This window comes from Electrona antarctica (assembly GCF_951216825.1).
Source record: "Electrona antarctica genome assembly, chromosome: 21".
NCBI classification, from domain to species: Eukaryota; Metazoa; Chordata; class Actinopteri; order Myctophiformes; family Myctophidae; genus Electrona; species Electrona antarctica.
In genome coordinates this window covers 31,216,991-31,243,671 of record NC_136802.1, presented here as the reverse complement: position 1 = coordinate 31,243,671, position 26,681 = coordinate 31,216,991, and the positions used below count along the sequence as shown (strand labels likewise).

Here is a 26,681-nt window from a genome sequence, read left to right as displayed (position 1 = left end):
GGGAATTGAATGTTCTAGCACCCCCGCCTACTGCACATTAGTGAGTTGTAGGCTAAAACCTTCTCGAATTGCTGATAGACAGTGACACCTCCTGATGAATTTAGGTACTACGCCTAATAGGAAACTAGATAGAACAAAGGAAAAACATGCCTCTGAATGATAGACACTGTGCATTCCTCATGGATGGAAGGAGGCTTTAAATAACTCATTCAATTTGGGTTATGTTAATTTATTCTCAGCAATGTTTAATGTTTTATATTACCATGTGTGTGTGTGTGTGTGTGTGTGTGTGTGTGTGTGTGTGTGTGTGTGTGTGTGCGTGTGTGTGTGCGTGCGTGCGTGCGTGCGTGCGTGCGTGCGTGCGTGCGTGCGTGCGTGCGTGCGTGCGTGCGTGCGTGCGTGCGTGCATGTAGGAAGCCCCCAGAACAGTCAGTGGTGCATATGAGGGAGTAGGCATCACCAAGGCATCGGGGAAGTTGACGCTGTTGCAGAAGATGCTGAGGAAGCTGAAGAATGAGGGACACCGAGTTCTGATCTTCTCTCAGGTGCACACACACAGGCACGCATGACCGCACGCACGCACACACACACACACATTGGGAGAGAGATGGGGGGGGTGACATGCAGTAAAGGCCGTCGGCACACTGCCAGACTGGATTACCAGCCAAGGTGCCTGGACTGCTGAGCCACGGCCCAGGCCGGATCTGTATGTTAACTGGTTCAATGCCACCCCAGTGCAGTAGGTGGTGCTAAAAAAGTGCCAGACGAGTAAACATCCGGTAGCTTTTTCACAGGAGTGCAGCAGTGATGGATCGTCCGGGCGATTATAGTTTTTGTCATATCTAAATCAAATCAAGCTCTAATCGAGCCCCGAGCATTTTGAGCAGATTATGAGCCATAATGCACATAAAGACTCTCGTGCACTAGCGTGCACGAGAGGATTTTGGACGTTTTTAGGTTGATTCAATCGATCGTTAGCTAATTTCTTTTTCCCGGCCTTTGTCTATTTCTCTCTCTCTCTCTCTCTGTCTCTCTACGTTATTTGTTTCACAGATGACAAAGATGTTGGACTTGCTGGAGGACTTCTTAGACTACGAGGGTTACAAATATGAGCGGATTGACGGAGGCGTCACCGGAGCACTGAGACAAGACGCCATCGACCGCTTCAACGGTGAGAACATTTCAGAGCAACCTTTCACTGATATGCTGTCATGTCATCACAACACATCTACAGTAGGCTATCAAGTGTTATGTTGTTTACATGTTGAAACGAAACCAGTGCGGTCTCGCTCTCTTTCCTTACGTCTCTGGGTGTGTGCGTGTGTGTAATGCACGTAACTCGAGAACCATTTGACCCACCGACTTCACATTCGACACACACGTTCCACACCCCCACAGGGAGTGCAGTGCCCGGTATTGAGTCGGTCGGACCCACCGTTCTCCAGAACCACCACAAAAGGCTCTGCCAGTGGGCCTATAATGAGGCCAATTCCTTACACCTGGGCCAGGCTCTGCCAGTGGGCCTAATGAGGCCAACTTTTTTCACCTGTGCAATTTCCAGCCTCAGCCAATTCAGGCTCAACCAATTAGGCTCTGCCAGTGGGCACAGGCACATACACAGATCTCCATGTGCTGACAGTTAAAACGGGTGCTATGACAACGTATATCATTAGGTTCCGAAGTTGCATCGTTCCCAAGTAGGCCGGTGGCCGACTGCGACGGGCACATACAGGTCTAGTGTTGTTAACATGTTGAACTGAAACCAGTGGTCTCTCTCTCTCTCTTTCCCCAGCCCCTGGGGCCCCCCAGTTCTGTTTCTTGCTGTCCACCAGAGCAGGTGGTCTGGGGATCAACCTGGCCACGGCAGACACCGTCGTCATCTTTGACTCTGACTGGAACCCTCACAATGACATCCAGGTACTGTAACACCCTACCCTGACTGTTTCCCACAAACTAGAACCCTGCGTGGGGTTGGGTAGCCACGCATCCAACCACCTGGTGGAAGGATCAGAAACACATTGGTGGATTTGTGGATTTGTACTGACAACGGGCATGGTTTTCAGAGTTGATGTGACCGATGCGGGCATGCTGAGGAACCAAAATAAAGACCCGTGCAGGAAAGGAACTGGTCGGAATAACGTGTTCCTTCCACGGGGAAACTCTCCCCTGTCAGGTGAAAAGAAGCAGCTTGGACTCCTCATGCATAGAAGGAAGCATGAGGTCAGTCCGCTGCTCCCCCCTCCCCCCCAGGTTGGCAGAGGAAGTGTAGCGCCCAGGATTACATTTGATAATTGACACTGGGTGAAAAAATGGGTTGCAAAATCGTGGGATATATATATATATATAAAAAAAAAGAAGACCTGGGTTAGGAATCTAACCCAAACTGTCAAACAGTGTTGTTTTTGACAGCAAATTTTGATTTTAGTTTTAGTCATAGTCTTTTGAATAGTTTTCATTTAGTTTTAGTCACATTTTAGTCACCTGGAATGTTTTAGTGTTTAGTTTTAGTCGACTAAATATTATAAGATTTTAGTCGACTAAATCTGTAGTTGATTTAGTTGACTAAAATGTATTTTGGCGGGCCTTGATGCCGTCATAATGAGAGATTTTACACTTGCTGAAAATAGCTGATCTACAAGATCACAACGCGTCGCGCTGCGCATGCAAACCAAGTGTAAAATGACTTATACTGGATACCGTGTCCACTAGACCGTGTCCACTAGTCCCTTCATAACATTTTAGTCTAGTTTTTATTTGTTGACAATATATTTAGTCTTAGTTTTAGTCATCATAGCTTAGTTTTCATTTAGTTTCCATTTAGTTTTCGTCAGTGAAAAAAGGTCGTCGACGAACATTTTTCGTCATAGTGTGTCGACGAAATAAACACGATGCTGAGGAACCCAAATAGGGATGCACACGCAGATCAGACACACCAACGGACCGACATGCGGAAACTGCGGTCGGACATGCGGTCAAACATGCGCTGCTCCGTGCTTGTGGTTATGGTTAGGTTAGGGTTTGAGGTAGGTTGTCGGTCTAATGACAGTCGGACCAATAGTATGTCTACACTAAAGCCTGTACCCACCAAAATATAGTCGTGCAGGAAACGTGCAGGAATCTCACCCAAACTGTCGGATGTAAATCTACTTCCTGTCTCTGCCCCACCTCCCGCCAGGCATTCAGCCGCGCTCACCGAATCGGGCAGGCCAACAAGGTGATGATCTACCGCTTTGTGACGCGCGCCAGCGTGGAGGAGCGCATCACCCAGGTGGCCAAGAGGAAGATGATGCTGACTCACCTGGTGGTGCGTCCGGGGCTGGGCTCCAAGGCTGGCTCCATGTCCAAGCAGGAGCTGGACGACATCCTCAAGTTTGGCACGGAGGAGCTCTTCAAGGACGAAATAGAGGGTGACCAATTGTTACACTTTACAACGTTATCATTCACAGAGCCATAGAGTAAGACAGAGTTACGACAACTCTGTTCACTTCACGGGCCAGTCCATGCTCTTCTACATAGACTTCTATTGGCGAAGAGCATTGCGAAGCGTGACAATGTCCTGGACCGGAAGTTGGCAGAATGCACTGGACTCAGGCAACAGCCCAGCTTTAATGATCTTAAATCACTTTCTTTTAGATAATTTTTTTAGTATTAGTACAACATAAACATTACAGAGACTTTAGTTGTCAACTTGTCACTGTACAATACTTTCAAACAGTTGTCATGTTGCACACATGCCTAAAATTGCTGATATTTGCGCCGCCCTCGTTGAAAACAATGTATTTCAAACTCCAGCTTGTCACACTCCAGGCCCAGGGCTGCATGAACGGCGCTCCAGCGCTCACTTTTCTGCCACCTCAATGTCGTAACTCTGTCTTACTCTATGGCTCTGATAATTCAGGGAGAAGATTACCAAGCACACACTCTTATGCATAATAATAACCAGTAAGACGCCCTTAGGGCGAGACGTGACCTTGCAATAAATGGTGAGTTTTCGTGCACGCATCCACCTGGGTGACGGCAGACTGCTGGGCGAGCGCTGGCGCTTTGGAATGGGGGGTCAGATCAACATATCCGCCTGGGTGACGGCAGACTGCTGGGCGAGCGCTGGCACTTTTGTCAGATCAACATATGGAATGAATTCTGTACTGGGTCAGGATTTCTGTTTCCTGTTGAGTGGGATTTGTATTCTGATGTTTGTAACAGCTAGACGCGATTTGGGTTACTCACACATTTTTGTTCAAAATCTTTTTCTCTCCTTCTTACAGTGGTAATTTAACTGCATGGAAATGTAAAAATGGTAGCCTGGTTAACCACTCCCACCTGGAAAACATGTGGCAGAACATGTGGAAACAGCTGATGTGCAATCTGATTTGAGATTTATTGACAGCATATAGCCCCTTGAGATGCATCAATCTCACAACGTGTCGCCATGAAATGTGTTGTGAGCCAGCTGTTTCCACAGTAGTCAAAAGTTATTAAATATATGTCAGTCATTTCTTTGCATATTACAGTTATTTTTCATATCTGCCCTTGCAATGTTTGTTTATGAAGCCGAAAATGTTCCAATGTTCCAATCCAAAAACAATGACAATTGATCGTCCAAAAGTAAAATGCCGTGATCGTGACAGGCCTAGTGGTCATCTCCAATGCTCCAGGTATGAAGTGCCCGGCGGCGATTGACGACGACGACGGCGAGGAGGGCAGCGTGATTCACTACGACAGCTCTGCCATCGAGAGGCTGCTGGACCGCGACCGAGACACCACGGAGGACACAGACGTCCAGAACATGAACGAGTACCTCAGCTCCTTCAAAGTGGCTCAGTACATGGTCCGCGAGGAGGATAAGGTCAGGGTCACCTCTTTTATAACAAGTGATTCTCAAGCGTTTTTTAATTTGAAGTACCCACAGTTTGATATGCGTTAGGCGGCATGCACGGACCCCGATTAAATACAATAAAATAAAATGATATTAAATTAAATTTGCCCAATCTGCACATTTGTACAGTCATACATTAACTCATTTACCGCCAACATTGCCATCTAGTGGCAGAAAAGGAACTCACAGATCGCCACCCGTTCACTACAACGTCTTAGTTTGAAAGCGGTTTTACCCGGAAACTGCGAGTTAGGAAGTCACAAGCCGCTATGTAACATGTCCCGTGATTCACCCAAAACATACATTTTGTAAGGATCATCTATCGTTTAGAGAAATGAGCCGCAAATCAAGCTCGTTTTGATCCAAAAAGAAGAATCCGAGATATTACGATTCTATAAACTGCGTTCCTATAGACGGCATAAGCTAGCGGAATTTTCATTTCTTTCTTTCGTTTTTTTTTTTTCGCACCGCAACCGGAGTGTTACGAGTGCGTACAGGACACATTTATGAATCATAATCAATTGATATTAAAATCATTCGGCTGAAGACCCCTGGCCCTCAAGAACCCCCCGAGAGTCCTCGGATCACATGTTGAGAACCAGTGCTTTTATGGAGCTGTGTGAGTATTTTACAAAATATTATGGCGATTTATTTTTTTATTATTTACTATAGTCCTAATAAACCCCAGGAAATTACATCTGGCCACAAAACATCACGAGATCTACTGCATGTGTCAAACTGACATTGAGCCTATGACACTTCCCCCCAGTAGGCTACCTTCAAATTCAGTAGATCCTGTGATTTCTTTGTGGCCAGATGTAATTTCCTGGGGTTTATTAGGACTATAGTAAAAAAAAAAATCGCCATAATATTTTGTAAAAAAATAAATATTTAGTCCCATGCTCGAATGCCCCCACCCCCTGTCAAAAACAGCTAAAATCCCTAAAACGAAAGAAAGCAGCAAATGAAAAAAAAAAACACCCTCATCTTTTACTTTCTCTAATAACAACCTAAAACATGAACCGTGGTTGAAAAAAACTAAAGTTGTCCTTTAATCATTTAATCCACGCTACGAGCCTGCCTCTTATTATATAGCGAGCTTCCCATGACGTCAGCTGCGGCGGCTATACCCGATAACAGGCTCGACAAGCCAAAAGCTTATTGATACTCTGGTCTCGATAAATGCTGAACCGGGTTTGAAATGGACCCGGTTTTGAATCCTTAGATATGATGCGTGCGTGCGTGCGTGCGTGCGTGCGTGCGTGCGTGCGTGCGTGCGTGCGTGCGTGCGCAGACAATGGATTGTTTGTTGGATGATAGAAGGTACTGTCAGAGCGTGTTTGTGTGTGCATGTGTGCACGCTCTGTCAGGGCGTTTAGACTATGGGTGTAGTCTTTAGACAATGGGATGTTGCCTCTAAGGTTGTTGTTGGCTGCAATGATGTCCCATTGGCTTAGAGGTCGCCTAGAGACGAGGCAGCCAATGAGAAAGATAGCTCTCAAGTACAGAAAGTGGCCGTGAAAGCACTGGAGATCGATTATTGACCAGCCTGCTTCACAGCAGCTGGTAGAAATCCGATGACAAGCTTATTGAGTACCCGTTATCAATAAGCTTTGGGCTTATCAAGCCTGTAATTGAGCATATAGCGGCCCATGATGTCATGTTTAAACAATCAAGACAAGAGGCGATCAAGAAATAAATGTAACTAATCATCCATGCTTGCACAAACATGTCTTGTCTAAAAGTGTATTGATACCTGCCAACCAGTGATGTCCGTGTAAACTTTTAAAGTGACGGTACATACAGTATATTAACCAGTTAACAGTTTCTTTATAATGTGTTTTTATTGGACAAAAGGTCAATTGCATTCAGTGTTGTTAGAAAAGTACTGCATTTGAAGGTCCTAGTAAAAGGTTCTATTCAAAATGTATTGTCTCCCGTCTTTCCACAAATTTATAGAAAATGCTCGATAGTGTCCTCGATAAGAACGCTGCTCGATAAACCTGATCGATAAGTGAAAAATGAATGAGCTCCATCCCTACCCATAAGAGAATGTTTTTATGGCTCTAGCAGTGATTCTCAACCCATTTAATTCCCTGTTTGACATAGACAAAGTCCACAGAGTCTACGGACCCCCATTTAATGGCATTTCTATCTCTGAGACCCCCAATTTATATTATAAAATCAATGTTAATTTAACTCTCGGAGTTACAGACCCATAAGGGTCCATTTGGTTCCAAACTTATCATTTAGCTGGGGGGGCCCCATGGAACTCCCTCAAGGACCCCTTGGGGGAGGTCCCAGGGGACCCCACTTTGAGAACCACTGCCGTAAGTGACACACACTCATCACGCCTGTCACCAACATGTTTTGTCCAGATCGAGGAGATCGAGCGAGAGATCATCAAGCAAGAGGAGTGCGTGGACCCGGACTACTGGGAGAAGCTGCTGAGGCACCACTACGAGCAGCAGCAGGAGGACCTGACCAGCAAGCTGGGCAAGGGCAAACGCAACCGCAAGCCTGTCAACTACAACGACGCCGCGCAGGAAGACCAAGGTGACCAACAACACCAAGCCTGGGCTCACCAACATCCTGAGCCCAGTCTTGTTCACGTTGCTCATTTCACAACACTCAAAGAGTCAATATTACCAAGGAACATTATTCTTTTTGGGGTATCGTGCATGGCATTGTGAAGCAACCACAAGGTAGTAGTGAGTACCGTTTAGTCGTCAGTAAAATGGGCCTAGCCTGTTGACGGACCACCTCGCCATGTGCTGTTTCAGAGTGGCATGCTGATATTTCAGATAACCAGTCCGAGTATTCGGTGGGCTCCGAGGAGGAGGACGAGGACTTTGACGAGAGACCCGAAGGTAAGGAGCGATACAGAGTCATCACCCCTGCCCCCCCACACACACACACACACACCCTTAACTCATTTAGACCTGAGGACGATTCTCTACGTTTCTATGTTTCTGTATCAGTGGTGCTCAATATTTCAGGACCCCACAGGACCCCACAAACTATATGTAAGTGGACTCCGCCCCCATCTGAAAACATGTTGTTCCAGGGACCTCCCCAGAAGCAAAGATACGAGTTAAAATGTTCACTCTGTAATAATATATATTCAAAGATTTGAGGCACATTTTCACGATTTTTCGAAAATAGCAGACCTACAAACTCGCTATGAGCTTGTAGATCTGCTATTTTTCAATAGCTAAAGTATAACATAATGCTTTAAAACACCAAAAGGGGTTCCCGCCCAAAATAGGTTAACAGAACCAAGAAATATGTAATAAAAGTACACGTAAGCCTGGGATGAATTACTGTTTGGAACGGATTCCTTTGCTATTCTTGGCCGTGTCGTCGATCATGCCTGCTGGTACAATGGAACGGATCAGATTGTCCTCAGAATACATATTGTGCTCCAGGCAGTCGAACGGCAAAGAAAAAAAAACACGCTCCAAGCATTCGAAAAGGATTTCAGTTTCACAGTACGAACGACCCATGTCTGCACTCTGCACACACAGTAGATTTGAGTTTCCTATCATAACTCGTTCAAGATTGTGTGGGCAGGTCTCCAAAGCAGGTCTGGAAAAGTATGGAAAGTGAATTTGATCATTTCCAGCTCTGCAAAAAAAAAAAGAAAAAGAAAAGAAAACAGAAAAATCCTGTACATTTATCTAGAACAAATGAGTTTATAAATTAACCCATTTTGGGCGGGAACCCCTTTTGGTGTTTTAAATTATGTTATAATTTAGCTATTGAAAAATAGCAGATCTACAAGCTTATAGCGCGCCACCGAGTGGCATGCTACGAGCTTGTAGGTCTGCTATTTTTGAAAAATCGTGAAAATATTTAATTCAGAAAACTGGAGGATTTAGAAGATTTTTTTGTAAATTTCGAGGTCAGGCCTAAATGGGTTAACTATGTTTGTTTATGTAGATGAAGACAAGACAGGGCTGTCATCTCACATATCATTAGTTGAGTATACAGTTACAGTAACAAACCAAAAAAGCAATTATGGAACCTTTCAAAAATTGTAAATGTTTTTGTCGCCAGGGTTGATCATCAGCTGGGGTCAAAACAAGAACTGGCCCCAGTGACAGGGAAGGGTCAACAATATGACATAAATAACACTTATGTTGACTAGTTCATTTTTATTGTTATTGTTTAATTGTAATGTGGTGAACCATTTCATTCCACTAACATTCTCTGTTGCTGTGCTCTGTGTATCAAACGGCCTCGGTCCTCCCCCGTGGCTTGCGTTCAACTGTCTGTCCCTGCAGGTCGAAGACAGTCACGCCGCCAGATGAGGAACGAGAAGGACAAACCACTGCCCCCCCTACTGGCCAGAGTGGGAGGCAACCTCGAGGTCTGGACAATACAAACGGCTACCTCTATTTTTTATTGAAGCCTGCCCATGTGTTTTTGAAATCATTCAATTGTGAATTGAATGCTTGTATGTGATGTTGCCCATTTTGGAAGATATTTTGGTGGCTTTTTGCCTTTTATTGATAGAGTAAGTGGAGACAGACCAGCTCAGTGGCCTTGTGGTTAGAGTGTCTGCCCTGAGACTGGGAGGTCGGGGTTCGATCCCCGGCCGGGTCATACCAAAGACTCTAAAAATGGGACCCAGTGCCTCCCTGCTTGGCACTCAGCATCAAGGGTTGGATTGGGGGTAAGTCCCTGCGACATACTAGCGTCATGTCCAGGGGGTGTACTTGTACATCAAGCTGCCTCACGCTACAGAAACAGGAGATAGGCTCCTGCCCTATGGGCCTCATGGCTCGGCAAGGCTACTTAAGTGGAGACAGACAGGAGAGAAAGACGGGGGAGTGACATACAGCGAAGTTCGGCATTAGGAGCCTAGGTGCCTGGACCGCTAAGCCGGACCGGCCCAATGGTCCCACTTTTTAAATTATGAGCTTGGACCATGCACAGCAAAATCCACAGTGTGTCAATTTAATTCCCTAACTAACACTGTGTTAATTTAACCCAAATTAGTCTGTGGTAGTTTCTCCAAAATGTCTGATTATCGTGATGTGATTGATGGCCATGAGGGAATGATTTTAGGCATAAGGATGTCAAATTTTATTTTCACTTCAGAATGCTTTGCTCAGATTCTTCCCAAGACAGTGTCATATTATGGGAATCCATTCGACCATATGCTTTTCATAGATATGGGGTTCTCAACGTTTTTGGCCGGGGACCCCTCGCCAATGCTTTGGCAATGTCTGGGGACCCCCGCCCCGCCCCCTCCCGACCCCCAATATAAATTGACTGCTACAATAACCTTAATAATAGAGACAATACACCATAAATAAATACTGAAACCAGATATAATCATTAGGGAAGGTGTATGCATATGTAAACTCTTCATTTCCATTTTCCAGCCATTCAGTTGCAAAAAATAAAATAAAAAAAGATATATATAGGTGTATATATATTTTTTATTTAATAATTTGAGGACCCCCCCCGAGGGGTCGCGACCCACGGGTTGAGAACCCCTGTCATAGATAACTGTTTCTTTTTTTTCATTTTTGTTTTCACAATATAATGTCCACGTTGTGCACATAGGTGTTGGGCTTCAACACGCGACAGCGCAAGGCCTTCCTGAATGCCGTGATGCGCTGGGGGATGCCGGCCCAGGATGCCTTCTCCTGCCAGTGGCTGGTCAGAGACCTGCGCGGAAAGACGGAGAAGGAATTCAAGTAAGACACAAAAGTTACACATATCATTTTATATGAGCTTGTAGATCTGCTATTTTTCAATAGCTACACCAAAAGGGGTTCCCGCCCAAAATGGGTTAATACTTCAAGGTTTCTTATTTTGATTGAATTGTTTTTATTTCACAGTATGCAGAATGGCAGACCAAACAACTGCAGAGAATACAATTAGACATTTTCAGACTCCTCCGTTAGATGAGATAAATCATTTGACCGTAACATACTGGATAAACCGCCCCCCTTATCTTTTCAAACACCTTTTGTTTTTTCTTTAGAGTATAAGTGATTTTTTTCCCAGAGGAATGCACATAGTTGTAGCTCCTTAAACCACTGAGCGATACTGGGTTTGCCTATCTTTTTCCATGATAAAGCTATAGCCCTTTTGGCTTGGAATAAGCATAAATCAAAAAAATGTTCGCTGCTCTTTATCTTATGACCTATTGGGTGAAGACCTAATAGAAAAAGTTTTGGGTCAAGCTCAACTTTTTGGATTTATTGGTGAAAGGTCGGAGATCAACGGCGTCAATGCAAAATTAGCAGGATCCCGCGGGTTACAGGACGCACAACAGTAATACATACGTTACATAAGAAGGCACGGCCGAGACTATATGTTTTGCCCCCTGTCTGTCTGTCTGTCTGTCCGTCCGTCCGTCTGTCTGTGATCGACGTAAACCTGTGCACACACACCGTGGATGCCAGAGCAGAACCTCTGCCCCCCAAAATAATTCACATCAGTCTGTTATAGAGCTACCAGGAGGCCCATTTTTCCAAAACACTATTTTTGGATGTTTCTCGGTACACAGTATCTCTACTCATGTGATCAAGACGGATCTGTCAGATTTTTCATATTCCATCCTGATCGGCTAAGATTGGCTTCCAAAGTTTGCAGGAGTGGTCCGTTTTGAACCATAGGTCTCAAATCATGAACGCATCGTGCGATTGCCGTGAATCTTTTGCACGCACATTCCCACTGGGCCAAGGAAGAAGTGCCACCATTTTCACATTGGCCTGTTATAGCGCCACCAGTAGGCTGATTTTAGCTGTTTTATATTACTCTTTTTGTCCAAACATCATGCAAATTGGTAGGCCTACACATTATCTCTAGGGTCATGTGATCAAGACTGATCTGTTTGATTTTTCATGTTCCATCCATTCCTGATTGGCGAATTCCAAACATGCTTGCTTACCTTGCGATGATTACGATAAAGTCTCTCTAGAAGCATTGATATTCTAAACGAGAGGCATGTTGAAGTCAGAAATGAAGTCGGAAATATACCCATCTGGTCAAAACCATGGAGAGCTCCCTAGATTAGGAGAGACGAGCCTTTCTTTCTGAGCCGTAAACAAGGAAGTGAACGGCAAGGAGTACGGTGCAGAAGGAGAAGCCAACCAAAAAAAATAATTTTATTTTTTGTTTGATATCAATGAAAAACGAGCTATGACGTGTGTACACGTCCACTGGATCCATCGGTTGTATTTCATGTGACGTTTCCACACGTCCTATATTGGAAAAATAATGAACACCTCACGGTATCACAACACTGTTGTATCTGCTAAACCCAAGCCCCCAGTAAGGCTATCCAACGTTGAAGATGCCACTACCTACTGGCGAAATGTGGAATTGCAGCACTTTAATGGAAGTGGACGGACGTTCATGACGTCACGTGCGTAAGCCCGGACCTCAAAATTGAGGTCCGGGGCTAGGCTAGGCTAAACTTCCGCTCGCTCTAGCCATTGAGTTATAATTATACTTCCGGAAGTCTTCCGGGTGCTTCAAAACGCCACTGAGCAACTTCCACTGAAATGAATAGAGGGGGGGCGGGGCTAGCGCTCCAGTTCGGTCTCTATCCTTCTTTATACTCTATGGCTGAACCGTACGTTACATTCACTACGTAACAGTGCTGTTTTTGGCAGATTCTTTTTATTTTAGTTTTAGTCATGGTCTCTTGAATAGTTTATTTAGTTTTAGTCACATTTTAGTCACCTGGAATGTTTTAGTGTCTAGTTTTAGTTGACTAAATGTCATAAGATTTTAGTCCACTAAATCGACAGTTGATTTAGTCGACTAAAATGTATTTTGGCGGGCCTTGATGCCGTCGTAATGACTGATTTTACACTTGCTGAAAATAGCCGATCAACAAGCTCACAGCGTTGTGTGCTTGTAGATCTGCTATTTTCAGCATGCAACCAAGTGTCAAATGACTTCTACTGGATCTCTTGTCCACTAGTCCCTTCCCAACATTTTAGTCTAGTTTTTATCTGTTGACGAAATTGTCAATACATTTAGTCTTAGTTTTAGTCATCATAGCTTAGTTTTTGTCAGTGAAAAAAGGTAGTCGACGAACATTTTGCGTCTTAGTTTTAGTCGACAAAAACAACACTGCTACGTAATACCACAAAAAATAACTCTCCTTTATCTCTCTCCTCCTCCATCCTGTCCTCCACTCACTTCTCCATCCCCTCTTCCTCTCCAGAGCGTACGTGTCGCTGTTCATGCGTCACCTGTGCGAACCGGTGGCCGACGGCGCCGAAACGTTTGCCGACGGCGTCCCGAGGGAGGGCCTGTGTCGGCAGCCTGTCCTCACCCGCATCGGGGTCATGTCCCTGGTGAAGAAGAAGGTGAGAGCATAGCGGAGTTGCACAGCCTTATTTTCACCGGTTGCCTTATACTCCTAGACTGGAACTCACCTATGCTTTTTATGGCATAGGCAGCTCCCGGCAGGATCCGCCAGGGAGAAACTAGGCGCAGCTGCTGGACATGAGACTAATTAATTAGAGCGACAGAGAGAGAGAGGAGTGTGTGTGTGCGTCAATTTAACAAAGGTGCAGACGATCAGAAATCAGCAGAGAGTGAGCGACGTTTGCGCTCGTGGACTCGGCCCCAGACTTTTTTTTTCTCCCTGGAAATAAAAACGAGTTTTTAGTCGTAGTCTTTTGAATAGTTTTCATTTGGTTTTTAGTCACATTTTAGTCACCTAGCTGGAATGTTGTAGTGTTAGTCTAGTTTTAGTCAACTAAATCTACAGTTGATTTAATCGACAAAAAAACATTTTGGCCGGCCTTGATGCCGTTGTAATGGCTCATTTTACACTTGTTGATAATTGAGCCGATGTACAAGCTCGACGTGTTGTGAGCTTGTAGATCGGCATGCAACCATACGCATGCAACCATGTTTAAATTACTTATACTGAATCTCTTGTTCACTAGTCCCTCCCCCCCAACATTTTAGTCTAGTTTTTATTTGTTGACGAAATTGTCAATATATTTAGTCTTAGTTTTAGTCATCATAACGTTGTTTTCATGTAGTTTCCATTTAGTTTTCGTCAGTGAAAACAGGTAGTCGACGGACATTTTTCGTCATAGTATTCGACGAAATCAACACTGGTTGGTAGCTTGTAGATCGACTATTTGAACTATTTAAAAATGTTTTTCAAAATAGTAACAAGGTAGGGATAAGGGGTAAGGTACCGGCGAAAATAAGGCCAAAGCAAAGCAAAGTTACTATATTTACCCAGGGTAACTGGACTAAGCATCAGATACTTGTTTACAGCCAGGCCCTGCTCATAGAACATTTCATGGTAGTGGTTCAATGCCTTGCTCAAGGGCACTTCAGCGGTGGTAATTTTAACGTGCCGGTCCGGGGATACGAACTGGCGACCTTCCGGTATCAAGACCGCTCCGCAAACCGTTCGGCCACCGCTGCCACCACCGCCCTCCTCTTCATGTCTGCTCTTTAAAATATCTCCGAAAAGTGTGAATTGTAAATGTAAATACAAGGCTTTAATTACGTTTTGAGACGCCTTAAAAACCTTGTGTTATTTTTCCTTGCACACTGGGAGCGTGACGGGAAAGGTTGATGCTTGTATGCATGGTGAAGAATTACATTGCTTTAGTCCAGCAGCCAACAGGCTTCTTTTGTTTAAAGTGCAAAATTTGGTATAAAGTATTGGCCTAAAATATTGTCTATACACATACATACATACATACATACATACATACATACATACATACATACATACATACATACATACATACATACATACATACATACATACATACATACATTCATGAATCCACTTGCTGAACGGCTGTCAGCATTGAGCAATTTCTTTATAGGGGTTTATATGTGACCCTACCATTAACATCTTATATAAGGCAAAAATGTCAAACTTTCCTATGCTTTAAGTAGCATGTGACATATCAAACTAGGGGGCTTTCATGATTCTGAATCCATTCCAAGCATTAGTTTTGCACAAAAAACACTCCTTGGGCTAAAAACGACCATGGCCGTCATGACAAATGTGATGAGGTCAGCACATTTTGGGCAAGTGGCTATGGCTGTTTTTAGCCCAAGGAGTGTTTTTGTGCAAAACTAATGCTTGGAATGGATTCAGATTCAGAATCATGAAAACCCCCTAGTTTGACATGGCACATGCTACTTAAAGCATAAGGAAAGTTTGACATTTTTTACATTTTTTGCCTTATATAAGATTTTAATGGTAGGGTGAGGTTCACATATAAACCCCATTAAAAACATTGCTCAATGTATGTATATAGTCAACATTTTAGGCCAATAAAAAAGACTATATACCAAATGTCCCACTCCAAAACCCCGACTGCCGGACTGCTTTATCATTGTGTAATTTTGGCTTTCTGTGTGGATGTAGACTCATGACACAAACAACAGTTTGAATTAATGTGAATTCATCACATGAACTAAACACTCCTGTTTGCATAAGGCCCTTTATCCTGTCCGTGCATAAGGAGAAATCATATATACATATTCTGATACTCTGCCCCATACGGGCGTTGTTGTTTTTTCTCTGTTGTGTTTTCTTTTTCCTAAATGGAATTAGAAAGGAATTAGAAAGTCATCCCACAGTCCTCCATTTAAGCCTGCCGAAACCTGCAAGACGCCCTCATCCAGTCTCTCGGTTTTTTAAATACACGCCGAACTGCCAACAGTGTAAACCAGGGACATGGGGGTGACTAAAGTAAATAGAAGAGTAAAGAGGGTAGGATTAGGGAAGTGAACGTACGTACGTGTGTGTGTGACTGTGTGTGTGTGTGCGTGTGTGTGTGTGTGTGTGTGTGTGCGTGCGTGCGTGTACACATGTGCGTGTGTGTGTGCAGATCCAGGAGTTTGAGCACATCAACGGGCGCTGGAGTCTTCCGGAGCTCAAGCCTGAGGTCTGTGCAGTAGTTGACAGGCCGTCTTCCCGAGCCTCCTCCCCGGCCATCAAGACGTCCACTCCCACACCCGACGCCAGCTCCAACAACACACCGTGCACCTCCACGCCAGGTACACGCACACACACACACACACACACACACACACACACACACACACACACACACACACACACATTACAGACATAGAAATACGTAGGCCTATACACACAAGCTCCAGCAGGGGGCACTGCATGAAAGGACCACTAAACGTGGTCAGGATCGGAAAGCGAGTTGGATGGATATGACCCCCAGTATGTGTGTGTTTGTGTTTGTTTGTGCGTGCGTGCTTGCTTGCGCGTCTGCGTGCACGCTTTCTCTGGCAGCTACACCTGCTCCCTCGGAGAAGCTAGAGAAGAACGGGAAAGAGGGGGAGAAAGAGGAGGAGAAGGAGGAATCGGAGGCCACGTCGGAGAGAGAGAAAGACAAAGAGAAGGACAAAGCCAGAGAGAAGGAGAAGGATGACGGGAAAGAGTTGGAGAGCAACCAGAGTGCAGGAGGAGACCCCGAAAAAGTAGGAAATGAATGTTTTTTTTTTTATTCAGCCAGTGCTTTGACTTCCATCTTTTTGCCTGTCGGGGTCAATGATGGAGATGCTTGTACATATCCCCCCAGCCGCCTTCTACGACACAGGAGACAGACACGTCGCCCGAGCAAAAGCCTGGAAACAAGGCAGAGAGCGACTTGAAGGAGGAGGAGAAAAAAGAGGGGATGGACCCACCGCCACCACCCGCCTCACCGTTGCCATCGACAGCGGAGGAGAGCAAGGAGGAGACGGACCAAACGACCACCAAACAATCTGCCCCGGTCAAAGATGAAAAAGCTGGTAATAAGTTAACGAACAGAACAGTGGAATTTAACGTTGACTTAAATAAAGTAACAGTAGCCTACCTAACTGTAACTACAATGTATTCACTATACCACACCAAACTGAACCAGGTGCCAGCTATAAACATTTGATTGGTCAGCTAAGCCCCGGACCAAACAGGCATGGTCCGAAGGCTGAATGACCACTTCCTTCTGGAAAATGTGAATGCCACACATATCATTAAACAATGGATATGGATATTTCAATAAACTCACTCACTTTGTGACCACTTTGACCCAAGTTGAAAAAAAGAAATCTAACATTGAGATAGAAACGTTACGAGGCAGAGTCATGCAAAACGTCGTAATCGACGGCAGAGCTCTGCATTGTATTGTTCAGACTGATCGACACAGGTGTGTGTGTGTCTCTCTCTCTCTCCTCGCAGAGGGAGACAAGGAGGGAGAAGAGAAGGAGAAAGACAAGAGCGTGGAGCCCGTCGTCGCCTCAACAGACGCCGCGCCAGACACCAAGGAGACGTCGGAGGTGACTGACGTGAAGAAGGGTAGGTCTTCATTAAATCCGAGACGTATTTCTCTCACTGCCACCTGTGTGACGCGGCACTAAACAACCTGTCTATTTCATGTCGTTATCAGTTTGTATACTGTGGTAACTTCACATCAAGAAAGGCACAAACTCAGTCTTTATGTATTTGATGCTTTATATCAGATTTGCAGATCAAACAATACAGAAACCATTCAATATGGCTACATTTCTCCATCACTCCTGGCAACCTGGAAGTGAACCCTTTTAACATGACCATAGGAACATGGCAAACTGCCAACAGCACCATCTCTTGTCATGATATAGTATATAGGAAAACCATGGCATGATCATTCTAGCAAGACAATACAGTATATAACATATACTGTTTTCTTTTTGTTGCTTTTTGTCACCACAGAGGAGGTGAAAGGTGAAAAAGAGGTGACGAAAGAGATCAAAGTGGTGACCAAGGAGGAGCTACCGAAGGGCAACGGGAAGCCTCCGCTGGAGCGTCCACGCTTCATGTTCAACATCGCAGACGGAGGCTTCACTGGTGAATATGTTTTCCACATACCTGGCTGCAGTATGAGGAGCTCTGCTTCTTCTTCCTCTTGGCTCAATGTTGCCTCAATCACTCACTGTTTTACCACTTCAAACTTCACTTGCCTAATCTTCGCATGTCATAGTACATCATCGTGTTGTGAGCTTGTAGATCGGCTACTTTCTGCCAAGAGATTTGGTGTAGATAGAAGAAATAAGGACGGGTCCAAGTATAGACCCCTGGGGTACCCCCCCCTCCCCTGGGCAATTAAGTATCTAGGGTTTAATGGTAGTGGTTAAATCAGTCTCAGACATATTCTGGCAAAGCTCACGAAATGGTTAGAAATTCTATTTTGCTGCTCGCTGCTTTGTGCAGAGGTATCTCTGTTACATTACCAACATACAAACCTTACTCTAGCATGTGCTTATCAGCGTTGACCAAATCTGGGTATGAAACATACTTTCCGTTTCGCTCTCCGTACACTTTTGTGAGCGGCGTCCATGTTCTCACTGGACCCGGACCCATCCTCTCACCTCATCCCTCAAAGTTCTCCAGCGCTCCTTGCTCTCCGTAAACCGGCTTCCTCCGTCTTTTTTGCACTCACGCGCCACATTGCAAAACAATCACTCTCAGTTGGGAGAAATAGAAATCAACAGTGAGGCTTGAAGGTTGCTGCATAATAGACCTAACCTGACTCTGCCAGATTGCGGCAGTATTGAGTTCACAGGTTCTTTCCTCCTGCCTGCATCTGGGCTCTCTCAGGCAGAAACGATGAACCGGAAACAGCGGGACAAAAAAATCTGATATCTCCATAATCATTTCGAGTTGTAGTCTTTTTAGGTTGTGTTTACATTTGCGCTGTGGCAGTGCTTCAATATGTCATCAGTCTCATGTTGATCCCGCCTCTAGCGGCCGCATATCACTCCGAACAAAACTGGTTCGGAGTACATCGTCTCTGCCCGAGAGAGCCCAGACTCTCCCTTCTGGCTGCATGGAAATGTTGTCCAGCAGGGGGAGTGGTTTCACCAGGCTATAATAGACCAGTGTCAGCCAAGAAACACCTGGAGACGTTCCACTCTCCAGGACCTAAAGGACATTGGAATGAGCTGGCAGGAAGCAAAAGCGCAGGCCCAGAAGAGAGTGAGATGGAGAGCTCTGGTGGACGCCCTATGCCCCTCGACGGGCTAAAGAGGATTAAGTCAAGTCAGTCAGCCATAGATCAGAATAAGATCGATTTAGGAGACAGTGTTGATTTCGTCAACTAGTACTATGACGAAAAAATGTTCATCGACTATCTGTTTTCACTGACAAACTAAATGAAAACTACGCTATGATGACTAAAACTAAGACTAAATATGCTGACAATTTCCTCAACAAATAAAAACTAGACTAAATTGTTAGGAAGAGACTAGTGGACAAGAGATCTAGTATAAGTAAAAGACACAAATATACACTTGGTTGCATGCTGATTGCTGAACATAGCAGATCTACAAGCTCACAACGCGTTGCAGTGCGGCACGTACTTGTAGATCTGCTATGTTCAGCAAGTGTAAAATCAGTCATTACGATGGCATCAAGGCCCGCCACAATACATTTTAGTCGACTAAATCCACTGTAGATTCCGTCGACCATAACTAGACTAACACTAAAACATTCCAGGTGACTAAAATGTGACTAAAACTAAATTAAAACTATTCAAGCGACTATGACTAAAACTAAAATCTAAATTTGCTGTCAAAATCAACACTGTTTAGGAGTCGGGATATGGTTCATTGGTGTATTTGTAACAATGCTTGATGGATGTATATATATATTAAACCTTTGTTTCCTTTGCCCTGCATTTGCTTTGATTCCACAGAGCTACACACTCTCTGGCAGAACGAGGAGCGGGCCGCCATCTCCTCGGGGAAGATGAACGAGATCTGGCACCGTCGCCACGACTTCTGGCTGCTGGCTGGAATCGTGCTGTATCCTTGACAGCGGTTGCACAGGCGATGACCCCACAGTGTTTATTTTTTTCCTATCGGGCGGCAGGGAATCCAATGTAATAAGTCAACAAGTCAGCCATGGGCTTTACTAAATAGTAAACTGTATCTACTGTTAAGCGCTGTGTGGCAGGAGAGTTTATTGAGATAGATAATAGAGACCTGTGAGACAAATATACCCTCTGTTCTGCACGGAGAGGTGGGGCTAAGTGGGGAAAATAAGCATGTGGGATACAAAACGCGTCCCAACTTGTATTCTCATTCACGTCTTGTCTATTTTTAGAATCGCGGTGAGCCAAATCTAAACATCTACGCTAAGCCTGTCGTGTTCGCCGTTGTTGCCTGTTTTGTCCTGTTTATGAAAGGCTCTGAAATGGTGAGAATGTATCCCGCGGCACTATTAGAGATCATTAAGGTTCTTTCTTTATCCGTGGGCTTTGGTTGAAAGTGTGCTGGATCAGGTGCAAGCCACTTAATCTCTTATCACTGATAAAAGATCCGTTTTCCATCTGGCTAATGGCTATAGTTGGGGAATGAAACGTCCCAGACTGTTGCTACACTGAGCAGCACAGGCCAGGGCATAATGCTTTGAAGTGGTCAAACTCCCGAGATGCATTTTCCTTCCTTTTTTAGACTCGAAAAAGTAGGACACAGTGCTGTCAAGACTAAGACTTTTTCGTATTACTTGTGTTTTTTTCTTTTGCGGCACTCAGGACAGCAAGACAACAAAGTTCTGACGAATACTATTCAAATCATATAGACCAGTCTTGAAACGCAAAACAGACCAAAGGACCGCAAACAACAAACATAATGCACAAAAAAAAGAAAAGAAAAAACAAAACAAACGCAACCATTTTTTTCTAAAGGCCCTTACACACACTGCCCCCCCCCCCTTGCCCCCCCTGCAATTAATTCGCCCCATTTTCTTTTTTTATGTATGTGCACAAACTTTGTCCTAACACAAACATTAAATCCCATTGACAGTGAATGGATAATTTTGAGCGTCCGTGTGAACACAAACATTTGCGTAACTCAAACATTGAAGACATTGAAGGTGAGGCCGCAAATTCTGATTGGTCGGAATGAGGTGATGTATGATGATGTAACGATGATGAAATCGCCCCTCACTTCACACAGGTGTGCTTAAAAAAAAGAAAAAAGTGTTAGACAAGTACATCCATACAGGACATCCATACTGTTTAAACAAGGTTGATTTTTCACTGCAAATTAAAGCATCAGCCTGTATGAATGAGGCATCAATTATATGAATAGCTTGATGCAATAATATGCACATATGCATTTAATCGTTTATTCTTCTAAAGACCTTTTAGAAGAAGTCAGGACCCAACTGCCCACGTCCCAACTCCACTGCAGATCCCACCAACCGACCCTCACCACCCCAGCATCTCACGCTAACATCTGCAGCTGAAAGCCTCAAATGCACACAAAGCCGCCATAGACACATGGACTCCCCCATTCCGTCTACAAATGAGTGACATCTTAAATATTTTCCACATTCACTAATGTATTCTTCTGAAACTTGTTGACATCTTAAGTTGTCAAGACTAGTCTCGCATTTAGAACGCAGACAGAATTCATTTGATTGCAGATGTTTATAATCTTCATATACTGTCATGACTCGAGCTCCATTTTTGCCAGCAGCAAGTTAAACATCACTACTCTGATTTCAATTCCAGTTGCACCCCCGCCCCACCCCGACCCTTGTAGCTTCAATGCATTAATGATTACCATTAGGGACTAGTGATCTATTATATTTCAGTCTGACTTGCCTCCAAACTCCCATGCTTTTCTGTTGACCCTTGACCTCGACGTGACAGCCACGGCTACGCTCGGTGGCAGGACATCCAGAATGACCCCCAGTTTGCCATCGTGAACGAGCCTTTCAAGTCGCAGGCCAACAAGGGCAACTTCCTGGAAATGAAGAACAAGTTCCTCGCCAGACGATTTAAGGTAGGGCCAGGAGTTATAACCTCGCCTAAACCTTGACTCCACGCTGAACCACACAGGTCTCGAAGGAGATTTAATCATAGCCAGGCTATCCCACGCTAACCCCGAAAGACATTATTAAAACGTCCATGTTCCAGTGTTGCTTTGCTTTGCCTTCCTCTGGGTCCTTCAAAGGTCATGAAATATCTCAAATTGAATTATTTTCAATTCATGGCGCAAGACATTGTAAACAGAGATTAACCCATTTTGAGCGGGAACCCCTTTTGGTGGTTACATACATTATGTTATAATTTAGCTATTGAAAAATAGCAGATCTACAAGTTCATAGCGCGCCACCGAGTGGCGCGCTATGAACTTGTAGGTCTGCTATTTTTGAAAAATCGTTAAAATGTGCCTCAAATCTTTCAGAAAATTTTCATGATTTTTTTTAATTTCGACATCAGGCCTGAATGGGTTAATGGTCTCAAGGTTTCAGAGGTCCCATAAATTAGATTTTCCCAGGGCACTATTTGTCTAGCAGAACCTCATCACACAACCTGATGGGTCCTACTATTATGATTTAGGGTTCATTTTCATGATATTAAAAAGGCATCAAAAAGTCATCAATTTACTATGCTGAAGACCCCCTGTATTTAATGGCATCTCGGTTCTGGAAGTATAGATTTGGTGTAAATGATGGCTTTCTACGTAAGCGATGGCACAGCATCAAACCTGGGGCTCCCACACTGGAAACTGCTAATTGTGCACACACATTATGGGCTCCATTGTCGTCACTGCTAAACCCCGGGCAGTATTATGTGTGTCTTAAGTACCAGGTCTTATTACTTAACTTAAGACCTGGAGGCGTGATCAATGCAATTTGGCCACTCAGAATAGCCAAATGGCATTGACCATGCCTCCAGGTCTTAAGTTAAGTCATATGACCTGGTACTTAAGACACGCATAATACTGCCCATTATTCCTAAACTTCTTTACCTTTTTCTTTTTTTTTACTATTTTGAAAAACTTTTTTGAATAGTTCAACTAGCCAATCTACATTGACACGTTGTGAGCTTGTAGACTGGCCATTTTAACTATTCAAAAAGGTTTCGCAAAATAGTTATGTCACAGCATGTCACCGGCATCACCAAGGCATATACAGAGCAAAATCCAGAGTGCCAAGTAAACTCTGAAACAGCAATAAGGGCCCTTTTTTATACTTTCACGGTGAAATGAACACTCTGGATTTTGTGTAGGTCACTGTTAAACACCAGGGCAAACCTTTTTATTTCAAGGACCGCCAGTTTGGTATAAACCTTCACTTATTCACAGAAAGCACGATAACGATGATAACTATATATTGTTTTAAAAAACTCAAGTGGATGTCAGCAGCGTCCAGCGACAACTGGTATAGTCGTGGACAATACCGTATGGTTCTCTCTCTCTCTCTGAGTGATTTCATAAACGATGATTACATTTACAGCCATATAAAGTCTCGCCGCCTTATAATTAACTAGAAATGCACTCTGTCGAGCTGCCAACTTGCCCTTTGCACACAAACGTGTGCGCAAGCAGAGCACGCCATGAGATGCACTCACCACTGCTGGTACGACTGCTGCTCTGAGTCCTTATAGAGCTATATGCTGCTGTCTGGGTACGACTGCTGCTCTGAGTCCTAAAGCTCTCTACTTCTGTCTGGGTACGACTGCTGCTCTAAGTCCTAGAGCTCTCTGCTGCTGTCTGGGTACGACTGCTGCTCTCAGTACTAGAGCTCTCTGCTGCTGTCTGGGTACGACTGCTGCTCTGAGTCCTAGAGCTCTCTGCTGTCTGTCTGGGTACGACTGCTGCTCTGAGTCCTAGAGCTCTCTGCTGTCTGTCTGGGTACGACTGCTGCTCTAAGTCCTAGAGCTCTCTGCTGTCTGTCTGGGTACGACTGCTGCTCTAAGTCCTAGAGCTCTCTGCTGTCTGTCTGGGTACGACTGCTGCTCTGAGTCCTAGAGCTCTCTGCTGTCTGTCTGGGTACGACTGCTGCTCTGAGTCCTAGAGCTCTTTGTCTGGGTACGACTGCTGCTCTGAGTCCTAGAGCTCTTTGTCTGGGTACGACTGCTGCTCTGAGTCCTAGAGCTCTCTGTCTGGGTACGACTGCTGCTCTGAGTCCTAGAGCTCTCTGTCTGGGTACGACTGCTGCTCTGAGTCCTAGAGCTCTCTGTCTGGGTACGACTGCTGCTCTGAGTCCTAGAGCTCTCTGTCTGGGTACGACTGCTGCTCCGAGTCCCTATAGAGCTCTCTGTCTGGGTACAACTGCTGCTCTGAGTCCCTATAGAGCTCTCTGGGTACGACTGCTGCTCTGAGCTCTATTGACCTTATACCAACCTTGAAACGTACTTTAGTTACGTTATCAAGAACAGTGGTCCCTTCAGTCAGATTATCCAACATCCTATCCCATGCATCGTTCAGCACCATCTCTCTCCACCCCTCTCGCTCCCCATAGAAATGACATTAAATGGGGGACCGTAGCCTAATCCTTGGCATATATTTTCAAATGGGGGGTCAGCAGGCTAATGAGTGTCAATGTGGGTGTCCTTGACATGAAAAAGTTTGAGAACCACTGCTTTACAGAATGTACCTTCTTCATCAGCGTGGATGCTTGTATAGTTAACTTATAGTTAACTAATTCTGGGCGGAAACCCCTTTTGGTGTTAGCATTATGTTATGCTTTAGCTATTGAAAAATAGCAGATCTACAAGCTCATAGCGCGCCACCGAGTGGCGCGCTACAAGCTTGTAGGTCTGCTATTTTTTAAAAACCTGAAGAACGACTGACATAGAAACATAGCTTTTTCAGAAAACTGTCAGGATGTAGAAGACATGTTTAGAATCTGATCTCAGGTCAGAATGGGTTAAGAGTTTATCGTGCTACAAATGGAACCCCTAAAGTGGGGTCTCCGGTCCCTACTTTGAGAACCACTGAATGGAGAGTAATCCCTGCTCCCTGACCAGAATAGACGGCCTCTCCACATGGGCAGCACATCCTTATAGAACATATGACCTACAGTATGTTGGGTGACAGGCAGCTGCCCCAAGACCCAGATATCGGCGTGGTTGCTACTGCTGACCACTGCGTTTCCGAAACGGCCCTCATCCTGTTTTTGACGGGCTCACATGGTTCAGATCCTGACCGCAACATCCTCATTTATCCCTCTCGGTCTCTCTCGGTCTCTCTCACTCTCCCTCTCTCTCTCTCTCTCTCTCTCTCTCTCATTCCCCCTTCTTGTTCATTCTCATCGTGTCTATTTTTAAGACTGTGTGTATCATCTATCTAGATCTACAGTCAACATTGGCACAAACATAAATAAAACCGCCTTAAAAGATGAAAGTACTTGGACTCAGATTTTCCGAAAACAGAATTTGTTGAGTTCATGTCGGTAGCTGTATCTAACTCAAATGACCTCTAGCTACCATGCTTTACAGTTACACGCAGACACGCACGGACAGTCGGACACACATGCACGGACACACACACGCACGGACGCACACACACACACACGCACGCCAAATGTTATCACGGTTGGAAGCTTGTGTTGGCCCAAAGAACGCATTGCTGTAATCATGCCAACCAAGACATTGATACGTTGTTTGAAAAAAGAAAAAGCAGGAGAGTAGCGTTTCATGGTGGAATGATGACAGAGGAACGAATGAACTCTAATTAACAGCCCTAATGTTTGGGAGAAGAAGAAGAAGAATAGGGTGCAAAGAACTTGAAAGAGGTAAGATAAGGGGGGAAAGAAAACTAGCCTGGCCTCAATCTTTCAATCTTTCGGTTCAATTTGTGTGCTTATAATGTTCCCGGCTTTCGTGGAACCGTTTTTGTTTTTTTGTGTCACCCCTCTCCCCGTCACGTCCTATATCCTCTACCCAAACGTCCCCATGGGGGGGGGGGGGGGGGGGGGGGGGGTCGACCGCTGACCGACCCTGCATGGCTCCGTCCGTCCTTCCCCGTCCAACTCACCCACCTGTCCTTAATTCCTCCTGTCCTCCAGCTGCTGGAGCAGGCCCTGGTGATTGAGGAACAGCTGCGACGGGCAGCCTACCTGAACATGACGCAGGACCCCAGCCACCCGGCCATGGCGCTCAACCACCGCTTTGCCGAGATGGAGTGTCTCGCCGAGTCGCACCAGCACCTCAGCAAGGAGTCCCTGGCCGGGAACAAGCCGGCCAACGCCGTCCTGCACAAGGGTGAGTAGTTGGGGAGCTGTGCGTGTGTGTGTGTGTGTGTGTCTGTGTGCACGTGCTCACACTTGCGTGCGTGCATGTGTGCACGGGGGCGGTGTACAATGGTCCAGAAGGGTGGAGTTGGTGAAGAGGCGTTGGCACTTATGCCAAGTGTGTAGTCACTTCTCATGCACATGTGTGGACATGTAGCTATGCGTTCGGTTCTGTGGCAATATGCAGTACGCCGCGGGCGACGGGTGCGTATTTATTGGGCATGTGGGTGAAAGAGAAAGGGAGAGAGATAAACAGAGAGAGAGAGTGAGAGGGAGAGAGAGATAGATAGAGGGAACGGAGGAAAAGAGAGAGACTGTCTTGTTGCAGGCTCCATGTTGCTCTGCCAGGAGCTGGCTTCTCACAAAGCCACACGGATAAGCTTACGCCAGTGTTAACAGATAACTCCAAACACTCCCTCGCTCACTGCCTGGCACGCTCGGCCATGTTTATATTTTGTTTTCCTCGTAGACGATAATGCACTCGGGGTCCTGCGTTTTGCCGCACACCGATATGACACGCCGCCAGTAGTGTGTGCCCATGGCTGTCTTCACCAATATAATAACCAACGTTGGTGTTCTCTCTGCAAAGCGATACATCTCACTGTGTTAGGATAAGGGGTAGGTAGAGCAGCGGCGGTTCTGAACCCAAACCTTTCGGGTCGAGACCCAAAGGAGAAAGGAAGACGTTTGCCGCCAGGACCCAAACTAGTGAAAATAGCAGGCGCACACCGCGGCGCTTCTCGCGAGCGTTGTGAGCCTGTAGAT

The 26,681-nt window shown here is 45.2% G+C and overlaps 1 protein-coding gene across 1 annotated transcript in view; it reads left to right on the top strand.

The window, feature by feature from the left end:
* The window catches only part of chd3 (chromodomain helicase DNA binding protein 3), a 67,450-nt gene that overhangs the window by 28,875 nt on the left and 11,894 nt on the right, over positions 1 to 26,681 (top strand). Inside the window, exons 19-36 of the mRNA XM_079491329.1 lie at positions 414 to 545; positions 1,054 to 1,171; positions 1,793 to 1,917; positions 3,176 to 3,407; positions 4,656 to 4,846; positions 7,255 to 7,432; positions 7,660 to 7,746; positions 9,163 to 9,248; positions 10,454 to 10,587; positions 13,077 to 13,221; positions 15,736 to 15,904; positions 16,158 to 16,345; positions 16,447 to 16,657; positions 17,085 to 17,201; positions 17,598 to 17,732; positions 19,579 to 19,687; positions 21,544 to 21,676; positions 25,692 to 25,887. Coding sequence (XP_079347455.1) covers positions 414 to 545; positions 1,054 to 1,171; positions 1,793 to 1,917; positions 3,176 to 3,407; positions 4,656 to 4,846; positions 7,255 to 7,432; positions 7,660 to 7,746; positions 9,163 to 9,248; positions 10,454 to 10,587; positions 13,077 to 13,221; positions 15,736 to 15,904; positions 16,158 to 16,345; positions 16,447 to 16,657; positions 17,085 to 17,201; positions 17,598 to 17,732; positions 19,579 to 19,687; positions 21,544 to 21,676; positions 25,692 to 25,887 — 2,686 coding nt within the window. The remainder of the gene's footprint in view (positions 1 to 413; positions 546 to 1,053; positions 1,172 to 1,792; positions 1,918 to 3,175; positions 3,408 to 4,655; positions 4,847 to 7,254; positions 7,433 to 7,659; positions 7,747 to 9,162; positions 9,249 to 10,453; positions 10,588 to 13,076; positions 13,222 to 15,735; positions 15,905 to 16,157; positions 16,346 to 16,446; positions 16,658 to 17,084; positions 17,202 to 17,597; positions 17,733 to 19,578; positions 19,688 to 21,543; positions 21,677 to 25,691; positions 25,888 to 26,681) is intronic.